This window comes from Nerophis lumbriciformis, linkage group LG02, assembly GCF_033978685.3.
Source record: "Nerophis lumbriciformis linkage group LG02, RoL_Nlum_v2.1, whole genome shotgun sequence".
Classification (NCBI taxonomy): Eukaryota; Metazoa; Chordata; class Actinopteri; order Syngnathiformes; family Syngnathidae; genus Nerophis; species Nerophis lumbriciformis.
Window position 1 is genome coordinate 39,393,109 of NC_084549.2, and position 20,216 is coordinate 39,413,324.

Consider the following 20,216-nt stretch of genomic DNA (forward strand, 5'->3'; position numbering starts at 1 on the left):
ATTTATTTATATCACAATAATTCCTAATCTACTGATTAAAGTTTGTAAAGACTATTCATTTTTCAGCGAGCCTTCTTTCGGCAAGCACTGTCACATGACTCTGTTTTGCAAATCCAACGTAAGCTTTAGTGACGTTTGACTCCGTTCCACCAATCAAACGTAGCCTGCCATTCTACCGGGCTAGGAATAACACGCTGGTAGTATGATAAAAGAGAAACCCACTTGTTTACTAAGTGTCAGAATGTTCCCAAAGACGACACTTTAATTACTTGCCCTGAAACCAGCAAATCCCGGCTGTTTGAGAGAACTAGAAGTGGCAAGCAGAAAACTCCTAAAACGGTTGACTAAAAAGCATTACCCACATCACCAAATTGCAGTGGAAAATACTTATCTCTCAGATCCGGAGCTTGAAAGTTACTAGCGCTAGCTTATTATCATGCAGCAGTATCTTATTCTACTGTATTTACATCCCAACATACAAACCCTGTTTCCATATGAGTTGGGAAATTGTGTTAGATGTAAATATAAACGGAATACTATGATTTGCAAATCATTTTCAACCCATATTCAGTTGAACATGCTACAAAGACAACATATTTGATGTTCAAACTGATAAACATTTTTTGCAAATAATCTAACTTTAGAATTTGATGCCAGCAACACGTGACAAAGAAGTTGGGAAAGGTGGCAATAAATACTGATAAAGTTGAGGAATGCTCATCAAACACTTATTTGGAACATCCTACAGGTGTGCAGGCTAATTGGGAATAGGTGGGTGCCATGATTGGGTGTAAAAACAGCTTCCAAAAAAATGCTCAGTCTTTCACAAGAAAGGATGGGGCGAGGTACACTCCTTTGTCCACAACTGCGTGAGAAAATAGTCAAACAGTTTAAGAACAACGTTTCTCAAAGTGCAATTGCAAGAAATTTTGGGATTTCAACATCTACGGTCCATAATATCATCAAAAGGTTCAGAGAATCTGAAGAAATCACTCCCCGTAAGCGGCATGGCCGGAAACCAACATTGAATGACCGTGACCTTTGATCCCTCAGACAGGACTGTATCAAAAACCGACATCAATCTCTAAAGGATATCACCACATGGGCTCAGGAACACTTCAGAAAACCACTGTCACTAGATACAGTTTGTCGCTACATCTGTAAGTGCAAGTTAAAGCTCTACTATGCAAAGCGAAAGCCATTTATCAACATCCAGAAACGCCGCCGGCTTCTCTGGGCCCGAGATCATCTAAGATGGACTGATGCAAAGTGGAAAAGTGTTCTGTGGTCTGACGAGTCCACATTTCAAATTGTTTTTGGAAATATTCGACATCGTGTTATTCGGACCAAAGGGGAAGCGAACCATCCAGACTGTTATCAACGCAAAAGTTCAAAAGCCAGCATCTGTGATGGTATGGGGGTGCATTAGTGCCCAAGGCATGGGTAACTTACACATCTGTGAAGGCACCAATAATGCTGAAAGGTAGATACAGGTTTTGGAACAACATATGCTGCCATCTAAGCGCCGTCTTTTTCATGGACGCCCCTGCTTATTTCAGCAAGACAATGCCAAGCCACATTCAGCACGTGTTACAACAGCGTGGCTTCGTAAAAAAAGAGTGCGGGTACTTTCCTGGACCGCCTGCAGTCCAGACCTGTCTCCCATCAAAAATGTGTGGCGCATTATGAAGCGTAAAATACGACAGCGGAGACCCCGGGCTGTTGAACGACTGAAGCTCTACATAAAACAAGAATGGGAAATAATTCCACTTTCAAAGCTTCAACAATTAGTTTCCTCAGTTCCCAATCGTTTATTGAGTGTTGTTAAAAGAAAAGGTGATGTAACACAGTGGTGAACATGCCCTTTCCCAACTACTTTGGCACGTGTTGCAGCCATGGAATTTTAAGTTAATTATTATTTGCAAAAAAAAAATAAAGTTTATGAGTTTGAACATCAAATATCTTGTCTTTGTAGTGCATTCAATTGAATATGGGCTGAAAAGGATTTGCAAATCATTGTATTCCGTTTATATTTACATCTAACACAATTTCCCAACTCATATGGAAACGGGGTTTGTAGTTAGACAAGCTGAAATAACAGTGTGGCACATTGGGTACGGCCACCAGTCACAGAGAAAAGAGCATATCAACTATAATTTCACATGTAGGTGTGAACAAAGAAGAAACAGAATAATTTGACAAAGCAGACTAATTTTGTGCATAAAAATATACTGACTGTAAAAGGTGACGTGATGTCAGACAAGGCAGCAAAAATCTTCAATGATTAATTAAAAGTAAAAATAACAATTATGTCATGTGCTGTCATCCGTGTCAGTAGAAATGTGCACATTTCAGCTCACAATAATTCCACTTCTAACTAGAGAAAACATGCTGCAGTTGTAAATGTATAAACTGTACATGATTTTAATGTTTTACATACGCACGCCCACACCAACTCCATTTGTAGTCAAAGAACCATTAAAAAAATAGCTCACTAAATAAATCAGAAGTTACAAGTTATAATACTTGAGTAGTTTACAGAATACGTACTCTTACTAAAGTAATTATTTTAATGACTACGTTTTACTTTTACTTGAGCCATATTGTTCTAAAGTAACGGTATTATTACTTGAGCACAATTATGGGGTACCTCTGACTTCACTACAAGCTCATTTTCATCTATAAAGGCAAAGTGACAGCAGGTTAAAATACATTTAGAGATTCAACTCCATATACTACAATGCTTCTCAAACATTTTAGGCCCGCCCCTAGGAAGAAGAAAATATGTTGCCCCCCCCTCCTCTCAACTGTGACTATAAATAGTATAATTTAACATCGCACCCCCCCCCCCCCCCCCCAGAGGAGCACGCCCTACTTTCGTTTGCTTTTTTATTTTTTTTGTCCTGTCTAGCTTCTCAGGCAAATCATATTGTTGATGTAGATGTCCATATTGGCTGTTCAGATTTACTTTACAAAAGAGAAGTGTGGGATATTTCTCTTGTTGCCTTATTTGCATTTGACTTTATTCAATGTATTTATATTATCATTTAGTGCAGCCGGGCCGGAGCAGGAGGGGATAGAAAGAGAAAAAAAGGAAGACAGAGGGGGAAATTGTGGGGACAAGAGGGGGATAAGACAGAAAGACAAAAACAATAACATCAAACACAACAATAACAACAACAACATCAGCAAATATGATATGTACAAATATGATGGTAAAAGTGACAGCAAAGAAGCAGTTAGTGAAATAAATAATAATACATAAATGACAATGAGCATTATTACACTACAAATGGAGCAATACAAATACCAATAGAAATAGCACTTTTGATAATGAGTAATACCAATAATTAACCTCTATTATCAACAATACAGTTGTTCAAATGCAACAATACATATACTTAATGATAACTAGAGATACAAAAGAAAGCAGAAAAATGGAGCGGAAGAAAGAGAAGCCAGCTATATTAACCTTGTAGATTGTTAAAGTAACAATAGGTTAAGCTTTGTCAGTGTGCCAAGTGTTACCCGGTTTACCCTAGGGTAACAACGTTAATTTATGTTTGATGAAACGTGATTATATGCATGAGTGTATGTATGTATATGTACTTGTATATGTACAGTATGTGTATATGTATGTTTGTACAGTGAATGTATATGTACAGTATGTGTATATGTGTTTGTACAGTGAATGTATATGTACATGTATGTGTATATGTATGTTTGTACAGTGAATGTGTATGTGGATGTACGAACTTTGAGTATGTAGGTATGTACTGTATTTGTGTATGTATGTGGGAGCGTAGGTACCTATGTATGTATGTATGTATGTATGTATGAATAACGGTGTGTATGTGAGTATATGTGTATTTGTATGTACAATACATTTGACTCCCAGTGTGTGTGGGAGCAAGAGTACTGCCCCAGCCACCCAGAGCGCCCATCCCACAAACAGCAGGTGTGGCGCCCAGGGAACAAGGGACCACCGGTTCCACGCAGCCAGGCCAACCAGCGACAGGAACCCCAGAGCCAGGCCCACCGTGCCGCCCGGAAGAGCCAGCAGCAGGCCGCAGGCAGACGCGTCCGGCAGAGGACAAGACACGAGAGAAGCAGGAAACAGCCAGCAATCAAGCCAGCGAGAGGACCACACCGCACACGGGCAGAAAGGCGGGACGCCCCGCCCGAGGGGCCAAGAGACTAACCGCAACCGGACGAGAGACCGCCCCCGACCCACCAGCAACCAGGCTCCCACAAGCCCATCCCCCCCATCCCCGGAGAGCACGGTACGGCCCGCCCCAGGCCACCCCACCCAAGTCGGCCGCCGTAGGACCGCCCAGCACAGGGCCACGGGAACCCCCCACCCCGCCCGCAGGGACCCCAACGATGGAGATGGAACAACCAGCAACTGCCGTGTCGAATCCCCCCCTGAGGGGAAAAATAAAAAATAAAAATAATAATAATAAAATAAATGAAAAATATATATATAAAAAAGAGAATTAAAAGAAGATCACAAACACGCTGACACACAAGGTCACTACCCCAGCAGCTGGCCGACTTGCAGCACCTCGGAATACCTTGCAGCACCAAGCTACCAAAATAGACGCAGGGACTAGACCCAGCAGGCCCCAACCAAGACGGGCACCCAGAAGGGATGGACGGTGGGACCCAGGAGCTCCAGACACGCAGCTTGGATGCAGTTGCCTGAGGCGCCTACCCCCGCCTGACCAGCAGGCCCAGAGCGTACTCCCAGAAATAAATAAATAAATATATATATATATATATATATATATATATATATATATATATATATATATATGTATGTGTGGGAAAAAAAATCACAAGACTATTTCATCTCTACAGGCCTGTTTCATGAGGGGGGGTACCCTCAATCGTCAGGAGATTTTAATGGGAGCATTCGCATACCATGGTTTATATAGGGCACAGAGTGGGTGGGTACAGGCTGGCCTAGGGGCGTGGTGATTGGCTCATGTGTTACCTAGGAGGTGTTTCAGTCTATGGCGGCATGTTGTTACAATTTCGCTGCGCTTGTTGAGGGATGACAGGTCTGGACGGTAAATAATAAACAGATTCTCTTTCAAGCATAGGTTGCATCTTTTATTACCACTATTGTAAGGTGTGCTGGATGCAAGAATTTGCCATGTTATTGAATATTCAACATTATTGTCTTTGAGGTCCCAAATGTGTTTGCTGAGTTCTGTGGTATTTCGCAGGTTTTTGTTCCTGAAAGAAGCCTTGTGATTGTTCCATCTGGTTTTGAATTCTCCCTCGGTTAATCCTACATATGTGTCGGATGTGTTAATGTCCTTGCGTATTACCTTAGATTGGTAGACAACTGATGTTTGTAAGCACCCCCCGTTGAGAGGGCAATCAGGTTTCTTTCGACAATTACATCCTTTGTTGGTTTTGGAGTCGCTCTGTCTGAGGGCCGACGGCTCATTTGCAATTGTTTTGTTGTGGTTTGAGATGATTTGTCGTATATTGTTCATGCAGCTGTAGCTCAATTTAATGTTGTTCTTGTTGAATACTTTTCTTAGGATGTTGTCTTTGGGAAAGTGTTTGTCAATCAGATTGAGGAATTTGTGTCCAATGTTCGTTGAGACGTTTTTGCTGTATGGGGGGTTGTACCAGATGATGTCGTTCCGTTTTCTGTTCTTTTTTGGCTGGTTTCCTGGCGTGGGTTCATAGGTGAGGGTGAAATTGTATCCGCTTTCATCAAGGGCTTTTTGGTACGGGGGGGTTGCTTGGTCAAATTCAGCTTTGCTAGATGACAGCATCGATAGCCTTTTATTGATTCCGGTAGGTATTCTTTTCGTGGTGGTGGGTGGGTGGTTGCTGTCATGGTGCACGTATTGGAGTGTTGTGTTGGGTTTCGTGAATGGTTGGTAGCTGTTATTTCTCAGGTTGAAAGTGACGTCAAGGAAGTTGACGGTTTGCTTGTTGGCTTCAATCGTGATCCGTAGGCCGTTCTCTTTGAAAATTTGGCATATGCGCTTCTTGGTATTCTCGCTGCTCCTTGGCGAGGCGCGACACACTGCCAGTCCGTCATCACGGTAAATACCAAGGTTCAGATTGAGGCTAGCGAGCTGGGAGAGGAGGAAACTCCCAACGAGTTCACACGTTTCTGCTCCGTCAAAACTTCCCATAGTGACGTCATATATATATATATATATATATATATATATATATATATATATATATATATATATATATATATATATATATATATATATATATATATATATACACACACACACACACATATGCATATATACATATATACATACACATTCACATACACATTTATAAACACACACATACCTATACACATACATGCACACACATATACATACATACACACCCTACTTTTTGAGAAGGACTGATATACTTTAATTACCGATGGAATATCAAATTTAACTGTGGACAAATACTACTTCAACCGGAATGTCCGTAACTCAAATTACAGATGTAACTTAAAGCATAATAAAAAGCAGAGACAAGTTGAGGTTCTCGTAGGTTGAGGTACTACTGTACTGTGTGTTACATCTAATGCGGATCAAAAAATACATGCGGAGCAATGTTTTGTGTGACATCAGTGCACGGAGCATACTCTGCAGGGTCGTAAAATGTGTGCTTTATGAAGAAGGGCATAACGTAATTCTTCTTTGAGTCCACATGAACGCTGTTCGACGAATGTTCCGCCCCAGTATTTTATGTATGTATATATATATATATATATATATATATATATGGGTTGTATGGTATACCAGTAGTTTGCATGTTCTCCCCGTGACTGCGTGGGTTCCCTTCGGGTACTCCGGCTTCCTCCCACTTCCAAAGACATGCACCTGGGGATAAGTTGATTGGCAACACTAAATTGGCCCTAGTGTGTGAATGTGAGTGTGAATGTTGTCTGTCTATCTGTGTTGGCCCTGTGATGAGGTGGCGACTTGTCCAGGGTGTACCCCGCCTTCCGCTCGATTACGAGCAGACGAGCATGTTCGGTAGCACACAATTACAGAGTACCTACAAACAGACACAGTGTGTACACAGAAAAAGGAGAACGGACGCATTTTGGCTTAAAAACTAAAGATAAAGGTGAAGTTATAACACTGAAACACCCTCAAGGAAGAGGTGCTTTAAGACATGGCTAGCTAGCTAGCTAGCGGCTAACGTCCGTCTGCATTGTTTTAGCGATTTCTAAATCACTAATCCTGGTCTACATGACGACAAATAAAGTAAGTTTCTTACAAGTATCATCCCTGCAGGAGGAGGAATAGATACACGTGCTTCACTACACACCGTAGCTCACCGGCATCAAAATGTAAACAAACACCATTGGTGGATCTACACCTAACATCCACTGTAATTATATCAAGTACAGGCACGTATCTAGTCGATACTACTATGATTACATCGATGTTTTTTGGCATCACAACAGCTTATTTAGTTTTTTTTAAATGTATATTATGTTTATAAACTCAGGAAATATGTCCCTGGACCCATGAGGACTTTGAATATGACCAATGTATGATCCTGTAACTACTTGGTATCGGATCAATACCTACATTTGTGGTATCATCCAAAACTAATGTAAAGTACCAAACAACAGAAGAATAAGTGATTATTACATTTTAACATAAGTGTCGATAGAACATGTTAAACAAGAAAGTAAGCAGATATTAACAGTAAATGAACAAATAGACTAATAATCAATTTTCTATCTTTTGTCCTTAATAATGTTGACAAAATAATAGAATGATAAAGGACACAATATGTTACTGCATACGTCAGCAGACTAATTAAGAACCTTTGTTTGTTTACTTACTACTAATAGACATGTTGTATTGTATGTTCACTATTTTTTTAAGGACTTAACTGCAAAAATAAACATATGTTTAATGTACCCTAAGATTTTTTGTTGAAATAAAGCCAATAATGCAATTTTATTTGTGGTCCCCTGTATTTAAAAAGGTACCGAAAAATACCGAAAAGTATCAAAATCATTTTAGTACCGGTACCAAAATATTGGTATCGTTACAACACTAATATATATATATGCATGTATATATATGTATATATCTATGATATGACACGAATGGTTTAATAGTGAACCACTATGATGTTGGAATATCTAAATCCTAGAAAAGATTACCAGTCCATCCACATGCTAACTTTGTTTAACCTCTTTACATAACTATGTCCAATGTACAGATACTTAAACACGTGCACAATGCAGAAGGTGCCGGAGCGCCGCAGCGTCTATGGCTTTGTGCCCTCATGCTCTGTAATTAAAGACCTGCTTTGCCGGCGCAGCTGTGGGAAAATAAGCAGTGCACTCAGTAATCACCGGTTGGGGAGCACTTAAATTAACACTTTGATTCTCCCAAGCCTGGCAACACAGACACAACCCAAAATCAGAATGGCTACCTCAGTGTCTGCGTCCTTGATGGACCAGATCCCACAAAACTATCAAAGTGCAATCATCACCATAAAAGTAAAAGGCAACATAATTACTTGAACAAAATAGTACACAAAAAACAATTAAACACGGTTAAACTCCAGCTGTATTTTGTCGATAGATGTACAAATGTTAAAGTTTGAAAGACTCAAAGCGTTGATAAATCAATCACAAATTGTAATAATTAAAGCAAAAGCTGAACAATGGCAGCTCAGAGGTTTTGTTGTATTTACTTGTTTTTGTTAACATCAGGGCTGTCAAAACTGTTACCATCGAGGGCCGCACACAGGACGAACAGAACATAATTTATATTCATATTTTTTTCTAAAACACAAAGAAAATGTTTACTCTACTTTTCCATTTTCTGCTATTTTTTTGTTTATTCTATTTCTACAATAAAAACAAATGGACATTGGAAATCGCATTTTGGACACCCCGACTCACGTATTTCACTGAGAAGGCAAAGTATTACTAAACAACGGAAGAAGGTCAGCATGCCTTGCCTTCCTTGCACTATCATAAGCCGAGACTTGCGTGAGTCAAAAGCCGCGCTACACCTTTGTGAAACATTATCTGCATGCTGTCTTTTTATGGGCACTTTAATGCACACTCCCTGGCCTTTTGGTCCTGCATGCTTGGATCTCTGCTCCAGTGGCAAATGTGTCACCTTTGATTGCAGAGTAAAAATGACACAAGAAACACTTCCTGCACCTTACTAAGTAAGGCTGAGCCACTTAACTCTTTCTCCTTCATTGTGCCCTTCGACAAAGCGGGCCAAGATGTGACGCTTTAAAAAAAGACACCACTCATTTCACACACCTGGTCGCTTGGTGGCTGACCGATAAAGTATAAAAAGTGAATGTCACAGTATTCAGAAGCTACCATATGTACAAAAGTTGTGTTAGCCAGGTCGTGCATTTCAAGCATGGCTAAAGTAAATTCTGAAAGTAAATCATCGGTCTAATCATTCATAAAATGTAGTAAATCGTAGTGACGTCTGTTCGCTGCTAGTCTGACTTTGAGTTAGCTAACAAGCGATTTTATGACAAAAATAACATTCAAAACATTGTCAATATTTACGTGGGGTGGCAAAGGACTGAAAACCTGATAAAACTTAATTGTCAATAAATCATTAATGCTTATAATTACTTGCATGTATGTGCTTTCTGCTCAGTCATATTTTCAGAACAAAGGAAAACGACGGTAAAAGGCTTAGACAAGGGGCAAGGGGGAGATCTGGTATTTCATCCATCCATCCATTGTCTACCGCTTGTCCCTTTCGGGGTCGCGGGGGGTGCTGGAACCTATCTTAGCTGCATTCGGGTGGAAGGCGGGGTACACCCTGGACAAGTCACCACCTCATCACAGGGCCAACACAGATAGACAACATTCACACTCACGTTCATACACGAGGGCCAATTTAGTGTTGCCAATCATCAGCCAAATTAATGTGTATTGTGTGGGAATCCAATATGCATCTATACTGAACTAAAGGATGTGTATACTGAAAATCCCAAATACATAATATCGCGTACCACCTAAACTTCTAACTTCACAAACATCCACACTTACGGACTGAACCTACACCAAATGCAGTCAGACAAGTCAACCACTACACTAATAGGGCTGGGCATATCAATACCAAATTGAGTATTGGTATTGAATCGAAACTTTTGTAGCATTTTCTCTTCTACACATCCAACAAATTATTGGATTTTTTTTATCAGAGTTTATGCGACTGTTGCATCTCTTCTCATCTGTCAGTGCAAACAGCAGATCGCTCGCTCTCTCTTTCTGCTGCTCACTCAGGCACACTTATCCCCTCCCCTTCCTTGCCCTACTGACATTACTTGTCCGAAATATATGTGTGTAATGAAAGTTATTTTGGTTGTTTTGTTTACATTTTAATATTTATATTTGTGTTACATTGTTGCTGTTTTTTGTTGTTTTGTAGTAGTGACTTTTTTCTCAAATAGTTGTGCCTAGTAGAAAGCAAAAGATAAATTGTTGTTTTCTTATTATATACTATTACATTGTTGTATTTAGCTATTAAACCATTTTTTTTTGCATACAATAGTTGTATGTCTCCTTTTAATTGCAATCCACTAACTACAGGCAAAGTCACCAAATTATTAAATAATTCTAACATTTCAAGTCAAAAGTATCAATATCAGTATTAGCGATACAAACCCTATAATTACATGGTATGAGATTGATACCAAAATTCCCGGCATCACTCATCCGTATACACCAGTGACCTTGGCAATAAACACTATACGCATAAATCATAATGTTTAATACCTTCTGTCGGTAAGTACGAGGGTTTAGTAAATATACACACTGTTGTACACCACAAACGTTAAAATAATGCTGCCCTTGCTTTTAACAGCACATATCTCAACACTTAACACAAGTCATTCTATTGTTTACTCTAATTAATATGAACCACACAATGAGCAATTAATTTGCCTTAATTATAATTACACATAAATACTTACTAATAGTTTATTATTCTACTTGATCAATAACCCATACTTGCCAACCTTGAGACCTCCGATTTTGGTCGGGGGTGGGGCGGGGGGCGTGGTTGGGGGCGTGGTTAAGATATATATAAGAAATACTTGACTTTCAGTGAATTCTAGCTATATATATATATATATATATATATATATATATATATATATATATATATATATATATATATATAAATAAATAAAAGAAATACTTGAATTTCAGTGTTCATTTATTTACACATATACACACACATAACACTCATCTACTCATTGTTGAGTTAAGGGTTGAATTGTCCATCCTTGTTCTATTCTCTGTCACTATTTCAGAACACACACATTATACAAATATACATTATAAAATCAATAAGAAAACAGGAGCTCTAATTTGGGAGTCTGAATTAGGATCAGAAGTTCCTATATAAACATTGCGTACTCACGTCGCCTTTTTGTATTGATTACTGCAGCTGTGCACTGGATTCATTCACAAATACAAACTACAACTCACAAACACTTTAGAGTTAGGCTCCACCATCAGAATGTGTACTTAAACTTATAAAGATCACATGGATATTATTCAGTGAGTTGATTCACCAAAACTAACCTGTTATACAGGGGGAAAAAGCACACAGGACGTTTCAATTGTTCACAGACTGGTCGCTCTCATCAGAATGACAAGACACTTCCGGTCTGCAGGTGATAGCATTCAATTGGGAAGAAACACCCTACTGCCCCCAACTGACCAATGTGAATACTGATAAATGTGTAATGACAGCTCCAAAAACGAATTCAAACCACAAAATAAACTAAATAAATCAACACAAAAATGTGACACATTATGGGTGGGTCACATGTGCATGTACAACAGGCTGTCAACACGTCACTCAGGTCCGCATGGAGCTGGAGGGGGCGTGGCCTCCAGCTCCGCCTGAATTTCGGGAGATTTTCGGGAGAAAATTTGTCCCGGGAGGTTTTCGGGAGAGGCGCTGAATTTCGGGAGTCTCCCGGAAAATCCGGGAGGGTTGGCAAGTATGCAATAACCTGTTTACGCTGTGTGTTGGGCCAATGCAAGAGATCAATAAATGATATCTAATTCTGATTAACCTTTTCAAAAATAGAAATAGTTTACAGGATCCAAAATGCAGCGGTCAGGTAAACAAACGGTCAGGACAACTCTTATCCGACTCGCACATTTTAACCCAGTCAAAAAGCCCTTTTTTTAATAAGTAAGTGACTCATAAAAAATATATTCAAAGCGCCAGTAGGCCGAAAGGCTAGAAAATAATCTTAATAAATTGGCCAACAGTGTCACCAGAAGGTCAGAAGCTCTCTTCCCCAAAATTCTAAGTACAGTTAGCAGTGATTTAAGAGTCAAGGGCAAAAGCTTGTAATTTAACTGAGTAGCTTCCAGTTATAGAAGTGTCCTTCTTTATTAATGTAAAACTGAAGAATTTTGCCCTCAGTTAAGTATCCTTGCCGAGCACAAGAACGTCCAGCAATGCCTGGAAGTGTAGTTGTTTAACATTGGTTGCATTTACATATATTTTAGTCATTTTTTGCACAGTGTTTAATATACTTTTTTTTCCCCCTGTAATCTCTCAAAGCTAAATTAGTTTTTCCCACGTCCCCTAGAGAAGGCTATTACTAGACTTCATCATACTTACAGTCTTCTCAAAGCCAGCAGACCACGGAAGGCCCAGGGCTCCACTGTGCTTATCAGATTATTTCTCAGATCTCTGGAGAGGACAAACAAGAGAGAAAGACGAGAGTTAAGAGTTAAGTCAGTGATACATAGTCTGTGAACAAAGACCATGGACGTGGGACTCATCCAAAATCAGACATATTCGTTCAGTTGGTACCAAAAAGTTATGTCAAAAGTGGGCAATAAAGTCTCATCTTACAAAAGTCAATATCAGATATCAAAAAGTGGTATTAAACTGTGCACGTCTATGGCATGCTTTATTTAATCGTCTATGGCATGCTTTATTTAATTTAACATCACACAATACATATTATTTGCACAATACAATAACAATGTATAATATATAGAATAGAATAGAAAGTACTTTATTGATCCCTGGGGGAAATTCAGCACCACAGTTCGCTCACAATAGACAGTAATAATAATAAATAATATAATACATATTATATATATAATATATAAATAATATAAATATATTCTACATATACTCTACATTTAAGTGCAGTCAAGGAACATATGCATTATACAGTCTGATGGCTGTCGTTATGAAGGACCATGATACATTAATCACAATGCAAAACTAACAGCAGTACTTATGGACTTTATTTTTGTTTTCACTTTAACATCACACAATACTTATTTTTTGCAAAACACAAAAACAATGAAGATAATACATTGAATGCCATGCAAAAATGACAACAGTATTCATTTATTTTTTTGTTTTGTTTTCAATCCATAAAAAAGTACCTGCTAGTGAGAAAGTGCTAACCATTTCCTGATTGCTTAACATTCTGACCACATCCAGCCAAGCAGGAATAACACACATGTTGTGGTTTTATACAAGGAGTCTGTGTCTACCACCAACACCCAACCCAAAACATCTGACACTAATAAAACTAGTGGTTTTGTCTGCCGGCCAAAGAAAATGTCCTGATATTGTCTTTCTGACTTTCTATTAATATCCACTTTTGACCAAGTGTCATATAAAAAAGGGTGCTCCTGATTTTTTTTTATAAATGTCCATAACACGTAAAGAAGAGGAGCCAAATGTCATCTGTTTTTTTAGATTACTTTTAGACAGGACAGATTGGAGTCAGCCAAAATGAATCAAACAAGACTATCAAAAGTATACCAAAAACAGTGTGTTATAGTCAATGAAAATCCAATTTTTTTACAAAAAAAAGTGAACATTTCTGAGATTACTCTATATTTACTGTACTATATCAAGTACACATTTCTAGGGATACAAACAGACACATATATATATATATATATATATATATATATATATAGGAAGCACGGTGTTACAGGGGTTAGTGCATGTGCCTCACAATACGAAGGGCCTGAGTAGTCCTGAGTTCAATCCCGGGCTCGGGATCTTTCTGTGTGGAGTTTGCATGTTCTCCCCGTAACTGCATGGGTTCCTCCCACCTCCAAAAACATGCACCTGGGGATAGGTTGAACGGCAACACTAAATTGGACCTAGTGTGTGAATGTGAGTGTGAAAGTTGTCTATCTATCTGTGTTGGCCCTGTGATGAGGTGGCGACTTGTCCAGGGTGTACCCCGCCTTCCGCCCGAATGCAGCTGAGATAGGCTCCAGCACCCCCCGCGACCCCAAAAGGGACAAGCGGTAAAAAATGGATGGATATATATATACAGTCGTGATCAAAAGTTTGCATACACTTGTAAAGAACATAATGTCATGGCTGTCTTGAGTTTCCAATCATTTCTACAACTCTTATTTTTTTGTGATAGAGTGATTGGAGCAAATACTTGTTGGTCACAAAAAACATCCATGAAGTTTGGTTCTTTTATGAATTTACTATGGGTCTACTGAAAATGTGACCAAACCTGCTGGGTCAAAAGTATACATACATACATACATACATACATACATACATACATACATACATACATACATATATATATATATATATATATATGTATACACATACATACATACATACATACATACATACATATATATATATATATATATATATATATATATATATATATATATTAAGCAGTAGAAAATGGATGGATGGATGGATATATATAGTAGGGCTGCGAATCTTTGGGTGTCCCACGATTAGATTCAATATCGATTCTTGGGGTCACGATTCGATTCAAAATCGATTTGTTTTCGATTGAACGCGATTCTCGATTCAAAAACGATATGTTTCCGATTCAAAATAATTCTCTATTCATTCAATACATAGAATTTCAGCAGGATCTACCCCAGTCTGCTGACATGTAAAAAGATTTTATAATTTTAAAGGACAATGTTTTATCAACTGATTGCAATAATGTAAATTTGTTTTAACCATTAAATGAACCAAAAATATGACTCATTTTATCTTTGTGAAAATATTGGGCACAGTGTGTTGTCAAGCTTATGAGATGCTATAAAATGCACTATAACTAACTCCACAAAAACTCCATGGATAACCAAAGGGCTTGCGAACGCTTGCAAAAAGAAAAATTATTTATATAGGACTTTTTTTAGGCATCAAACCATAGAAACAGAACAAAACATAAAAATAAATTAACCAGCATAATAAGAGGAAGCAGAAAAGAATACACCACCAAATTATTAATCCAAAAGAAAAATGATATAAAGGGAATTTGGAAGGTATTAAATACAACTATTGGGCATGGTTCAAACAGTCCTTGTTATCCGGAGTTTTTTGTTGAGAACGACCAAATCATAAGTGACAAGAAGATGATTGCTGACGGCTTCAACGTGTTTTTTGTTAATATTGGGCCTGAGCTGGCAAAAGAAATCCCAATTAATGATGAACAGCCCATGGAACTTATTGAAAAAAATCTTTATTCGATGTTCCTTACTCCGACTGTCGAAAAGGAAGTCTTAGAGGTTATTCAGAAAAGCAAGAACAAAACATCCCGTGACATTTTTGACCTCGACATGAGGACGGTCCGGACCGTAGCAGAAGAAATCATCAAACCATTCACATACATCTGCAATTTATCTTTTCAACTTGGACAATTTCCTTCACAAATGAAACTCTTAAAAAGTCATCCCCATCTTCAAATCTGGAGACAAACACAACTTCACAAATTACCGGCCCGTCTCCCTTCTGCCACAGTTGTCAAAAATATTGGAAAAATTATTTGATAATAGACTTTGTGGCTTCATTGGAAAGCACAAATTATTATCCGATTGTCAATATAGGTTCCGACAAAATAGATCAACTTCATATATATATATATATATATATATATATATATATATATATATATATATATATACACACACACACACACACACAGGTTTTCCCGCAGCAGAGCCACCGCCTAAACTAAAGTCTTAACGAGCTGCTCCGCTAAGTTCTGCCTCTGCCTTTGTCAGTACGTCTCTGCAGCACCCAGCATTGTCCCACCCACAGAACCATCTTGATTGGTTACACGCTGAGCGGTAACAGCCAATCAGCAGTGGGTATTCAGAGCGCATGTAACAGCCAATCAGCAGTGCGTATTCGGAGCGCATGTAACAGGCAATCAGCAGTGCGTATTCAGAGCGCATGGAGTCAGTGCTTCTGCGGTGGAGTGAGCAGAAAGGTGTTTAGCAGGTAAGGCAGTGGACTTTCCTCAAATTATAATAAACACCTCCCAGTCAACTACTAGTAACATCACTATTAGCCCGTTGACGTTCTAGAAACATAAGCGGCAGCTCAGCTCGCTCACAGTCCTTAGTTGAAGGCTAATGAGCTTTTAGCGTAACGTTAGCTCACTGTGCGGTGTGTTCGTGCGTGCATGCGTGTGTGTGTTACGGACATCAAAGCCCTGTCTGTCTGAGAGAAAGACAAGCATTATTGTAGAAGATGGCGGCGCCCTGATGGCAGCGGCTTGCAGACGCTCTTGGAAGTGTAGAGCGATTTGGCAAAAATACCCGTCAATTCTGTCTATTTCATGGCTGGCTCACAGCGTGGACACTTCGTGATCAGATACGACCGACAGACGATTCTGGATGTGGATAGATCGGGCCGTTATAGGCTGAAAGATGCGGGTACTTTCGACCTCCTCGCTAGCATGGGGATTCTTCGCCGGCTACATCCAGCGGCCTCGAAAGCAGCGGAGTTAAGTGCCAGCGTGGACCGTCAACGGAAGACACATAAGCGGTGTGAGCGGAAGCAGAAGCGGGGATGCCGAGCGGGGCTAACAACAAAGCGAAAGGCTAATCCTCAAAGAAGCGCTAGTCCGGGTGAGAAGTTAGTTAAAATAGAACTAGCCAGCGCCAGGCTGGATAATACCTGCACACATAGCAACTATTTTAGAACAATACACAACTCAAAAAATGTTTTTTCTGTGTCAGAAGTAGACATGCACTCTACTGAGGTGGCAAGTTATGATGCGTTCGGTTTATCACAACATCAAGCAAACAATCGGAAAATTCCCGTCATATCAATTCCTAGATATGGTCGAAATTATTTAAAGTGCACTACACATAATAAACACAACATTATTAATACTGCTACTACGGATAATTTCAACAAAAACTCCTCAAAACAGCCCACTACCTATAATATGGGCTTCTTAAACATAAGATCATTATCTTCCAAAACGTTATTAGTTAATGAGGTCATTAGAGACAATAATCTTGACGTTATTGGTCTCGCCGAGACCTGGCTCAAACCAGACGATTTCTTTGCGCTGGGTGAGGCGTCTCCTCCTGGCTATGCGGGAGCGCATATTGCCCGTCCCATTAAAAGGGGTGGGGGAGTTGCACTCATACACAATAAAAACTTTAATCTTACCCCGAACCTAAATAATAAATACAACTCGTTTGAGATGCTTACTATGAGGTTTGTCGCACCGCTGCCTCTCCACCTGACTGTTATCTACCGCCCCCCAGGACCCAATTCGGACTTCATCAGTGAATTTTCAGAGTTCGTTGCTGATTTAGTGACGCACGCCGACAATATAATCATAATGGGGGACTTTAATATCCATATGAATACCCCATCGGACCCTCAGTGCATGGCGCTCCAGACTATAATTGATAGCTGTGGTCTTACACAAATAATAAATGAACCTACGCATCGCAACGGAAATACGATAGATCTAGTGCTGGTCAGGGGTGTCACCACCTCCAAAGTTACGATACTCCTGTATACTAAAGTAATGTCCGATCATTACCTTATAAAATTTGAAGTTCTGACTCATTGTCAACAAACTAATAATAATAACTACTATAGCACCCGCAACATTAATGCTGCCACAACGATGACTCTTGCTGGCCTACTGCCTTCGGTAATGGCACCATTCCCAAATTATGTCGGCTCTATTGATAACCTCACTAACAACTTTAACGACGCCCTGCGCTACACCATTGATAGTATAGCACCGCTAAAGCTTAAAAGAGCCCCTAAAAGGCGCACCCCATGATTTACAGAAGAAACTAGAGCCCATAAATTATCATGTAGAAAGCTGGAACGCAAATGGCGCGCTACTAAACTTGAGGTTTTCCATCAAGCATGGAGTGATAGTTTAATAACTTATAAACACATGCTTACCCTAGCTAAAGCTAAATATTACTCAAATCTCATCCACCTCAACAAAAATGATCCGAAATTTTTGTTTAGTACAGTAGCATCGCTAACCCAACAAGGGACTCCTCCCAGTAGCTCCACCCACTCAGCAGATGATTTTATGAATTTCTTTAATAAGAAAATTGAACTCATTAGAAAGGAGATTAAAGACAATGCATCGCAGCTACAACTGGGTTCTATTAACACAGATACGACTGTATCTACGAAGGATACCGCCCTCCAAAATAGTTTCTCTCTCTTTGATGAAATAACACTAGAGGAATTGTTAAGATGTGTCAATGGGACAAAACAAACAACATGTCTACTTGACCCATTTCCTGGGAAACTTATTAAGGAGCTTTTTGTATTATTAGGTCCATCAGTGCTAAATATTATAAACTTATCACTTTCCTCTGGCACTGTTCCACTAGCATTCAAAAAAGCGGTTATTCATCCTTTGCTCAAAAGACCTAACCTCGATCCTGACCTCATGGTAAACTACCGGCCGGTGTCCCACCTTCCGTTAATCTCGAAAATCCTCGAAAAAATTGTCGCACAGCAGCTAAATGAACACTTAATGTCTAACAATCTCTGTGAACCTTTTCAATCCGGTTTCAGGGCAAATCACTCTACGGAGACAGCCCTCGCAAAAATGACTAATGATCTACTGCTAACGATGGATTCTGATGCGTCATCTATGTTGCTGCTTCTTGATCTTAGCGCTGCTTTCGATACCGTCAAACATAACATTTTATTAGAGCGTATCAAAACACGTATTGGTATGTCAGACTTAGCCTTGTCGTGGTTTAACTCTTATCTTACTGACAGGATGCAGTGCGTCTCCCATAACAATGTGACCTCGGACTATGTTAAGGTAACGTGCGGAGTCCCCCAAGGTTCGGTTCTTGGCCCTGCACTCTTTAGTACTTACATGTTGCCGCTAGGCGACATCATACGCAAATACGGTGTTAGCTTTCATTGCTATGCTGATGACACCCAACTCTACATGCCCCTAAAGCTGACCAACACGCCGGATTGTAGTCAGCTGGAGGCGTGTCTTAATGAAATTAAACAATGGATGTCCGCTAACTTCTTGCAACTCAACACTAAGAAAACGGAAATGCTGATTATCGGTCCTGCTAAACACCGACATTTATTTGATAATGCCACCTTAACATTTGACAACCAAACAATTACAAAAAGCGACTCAGTAAAGAATCTGGGTATTATCTTCGACCCAACTCTCTCCTTTGAGTCACACATTAAGAGTGTTACTAAAACGGCCTTCTTTCATCTCCGTAATATCGCTAAAAGTCGTTCCATTTTGTCCACTAGCGACGCTGAGATCATTATTCATGCGTTCGTTACGTCTCGTCTCGATTACTGTAACGTATTATTTTCGGGTCTCCCTATGTCTAGCATTAAAAGATTACAGTTGGTACAAAATGCGGCTGCTAGACTTTTGACAAGAACAAGAAAGTTTGATCATATTACGCCTATACTGGCTCACCTGCACTGGCTTCCTGTGCACTTAAGATGCGACTTTAAGGTTTTACTACTTACGTATAAAATACTACACGATCTAGCTCCAGCCTATCTTGCCGATTGTATTGTACCATATGTCCCGGCAAGAAATCTGCGTTCAAAGAACTCCGGCTTATTAGTGATTCCCAGAGCCCAAAAAAAGTCTGCGGGCTGTAGAGCGTTTTCTATTCGGGCTCCAGCACTATGGAATGCCCTCCCGGTAACAGTTAGAGATGCTACCTCAGTAGAAACATTTAAGTCCCATCTCAAAACTCATTTGTATACTCTAGCCTTTGAATAGCCCCCCTTTTTTTAGACCAGTTGATCTGCCGTTTCTTTTCTTTTCTCCTCTGCTCCCCCCTATCCCTTGTGGAAGGGGAGACACACAGATCCGGTGGCCATGGATGGGGTGCTGGCTGTCCGGGGTCGGGACCCGGGGTGGACCGC

The 20,216-nt window shown here is 39.7% G+C and overlaps 1 protein-coding gene across 3 annotated transcripts in view; it reads right to left on the reverse strand.

Moving 5' to 3' along the window:
* The window catches only part of adgra1b (adhesion G protein-coupled receptor A1b), a 522,173-nt gene that overhangs the window by 375,088 nt on the left and 126,869 nt on the right, over positions 1 to 20,216 (reverse strand). For 2 of the 3 annotated variants that reach the window (XM_061962578.1, XM_061962594.1), the window contains exon 3: positions 12,654 to 12,725. The exons of the other annotated variant lie outside the window; for it this stretch is intronic. In XM_061962578.1, the coding sequence (XP_061818562.1) occupies positions 12,654 to 12,725 (72 nt within the window). The remainder of the gene's footprint in view (positions 1 to 12,653; positions 12,726 to 20,216) is intronic. 3 annotated transcript variants of the gene reach the window in all.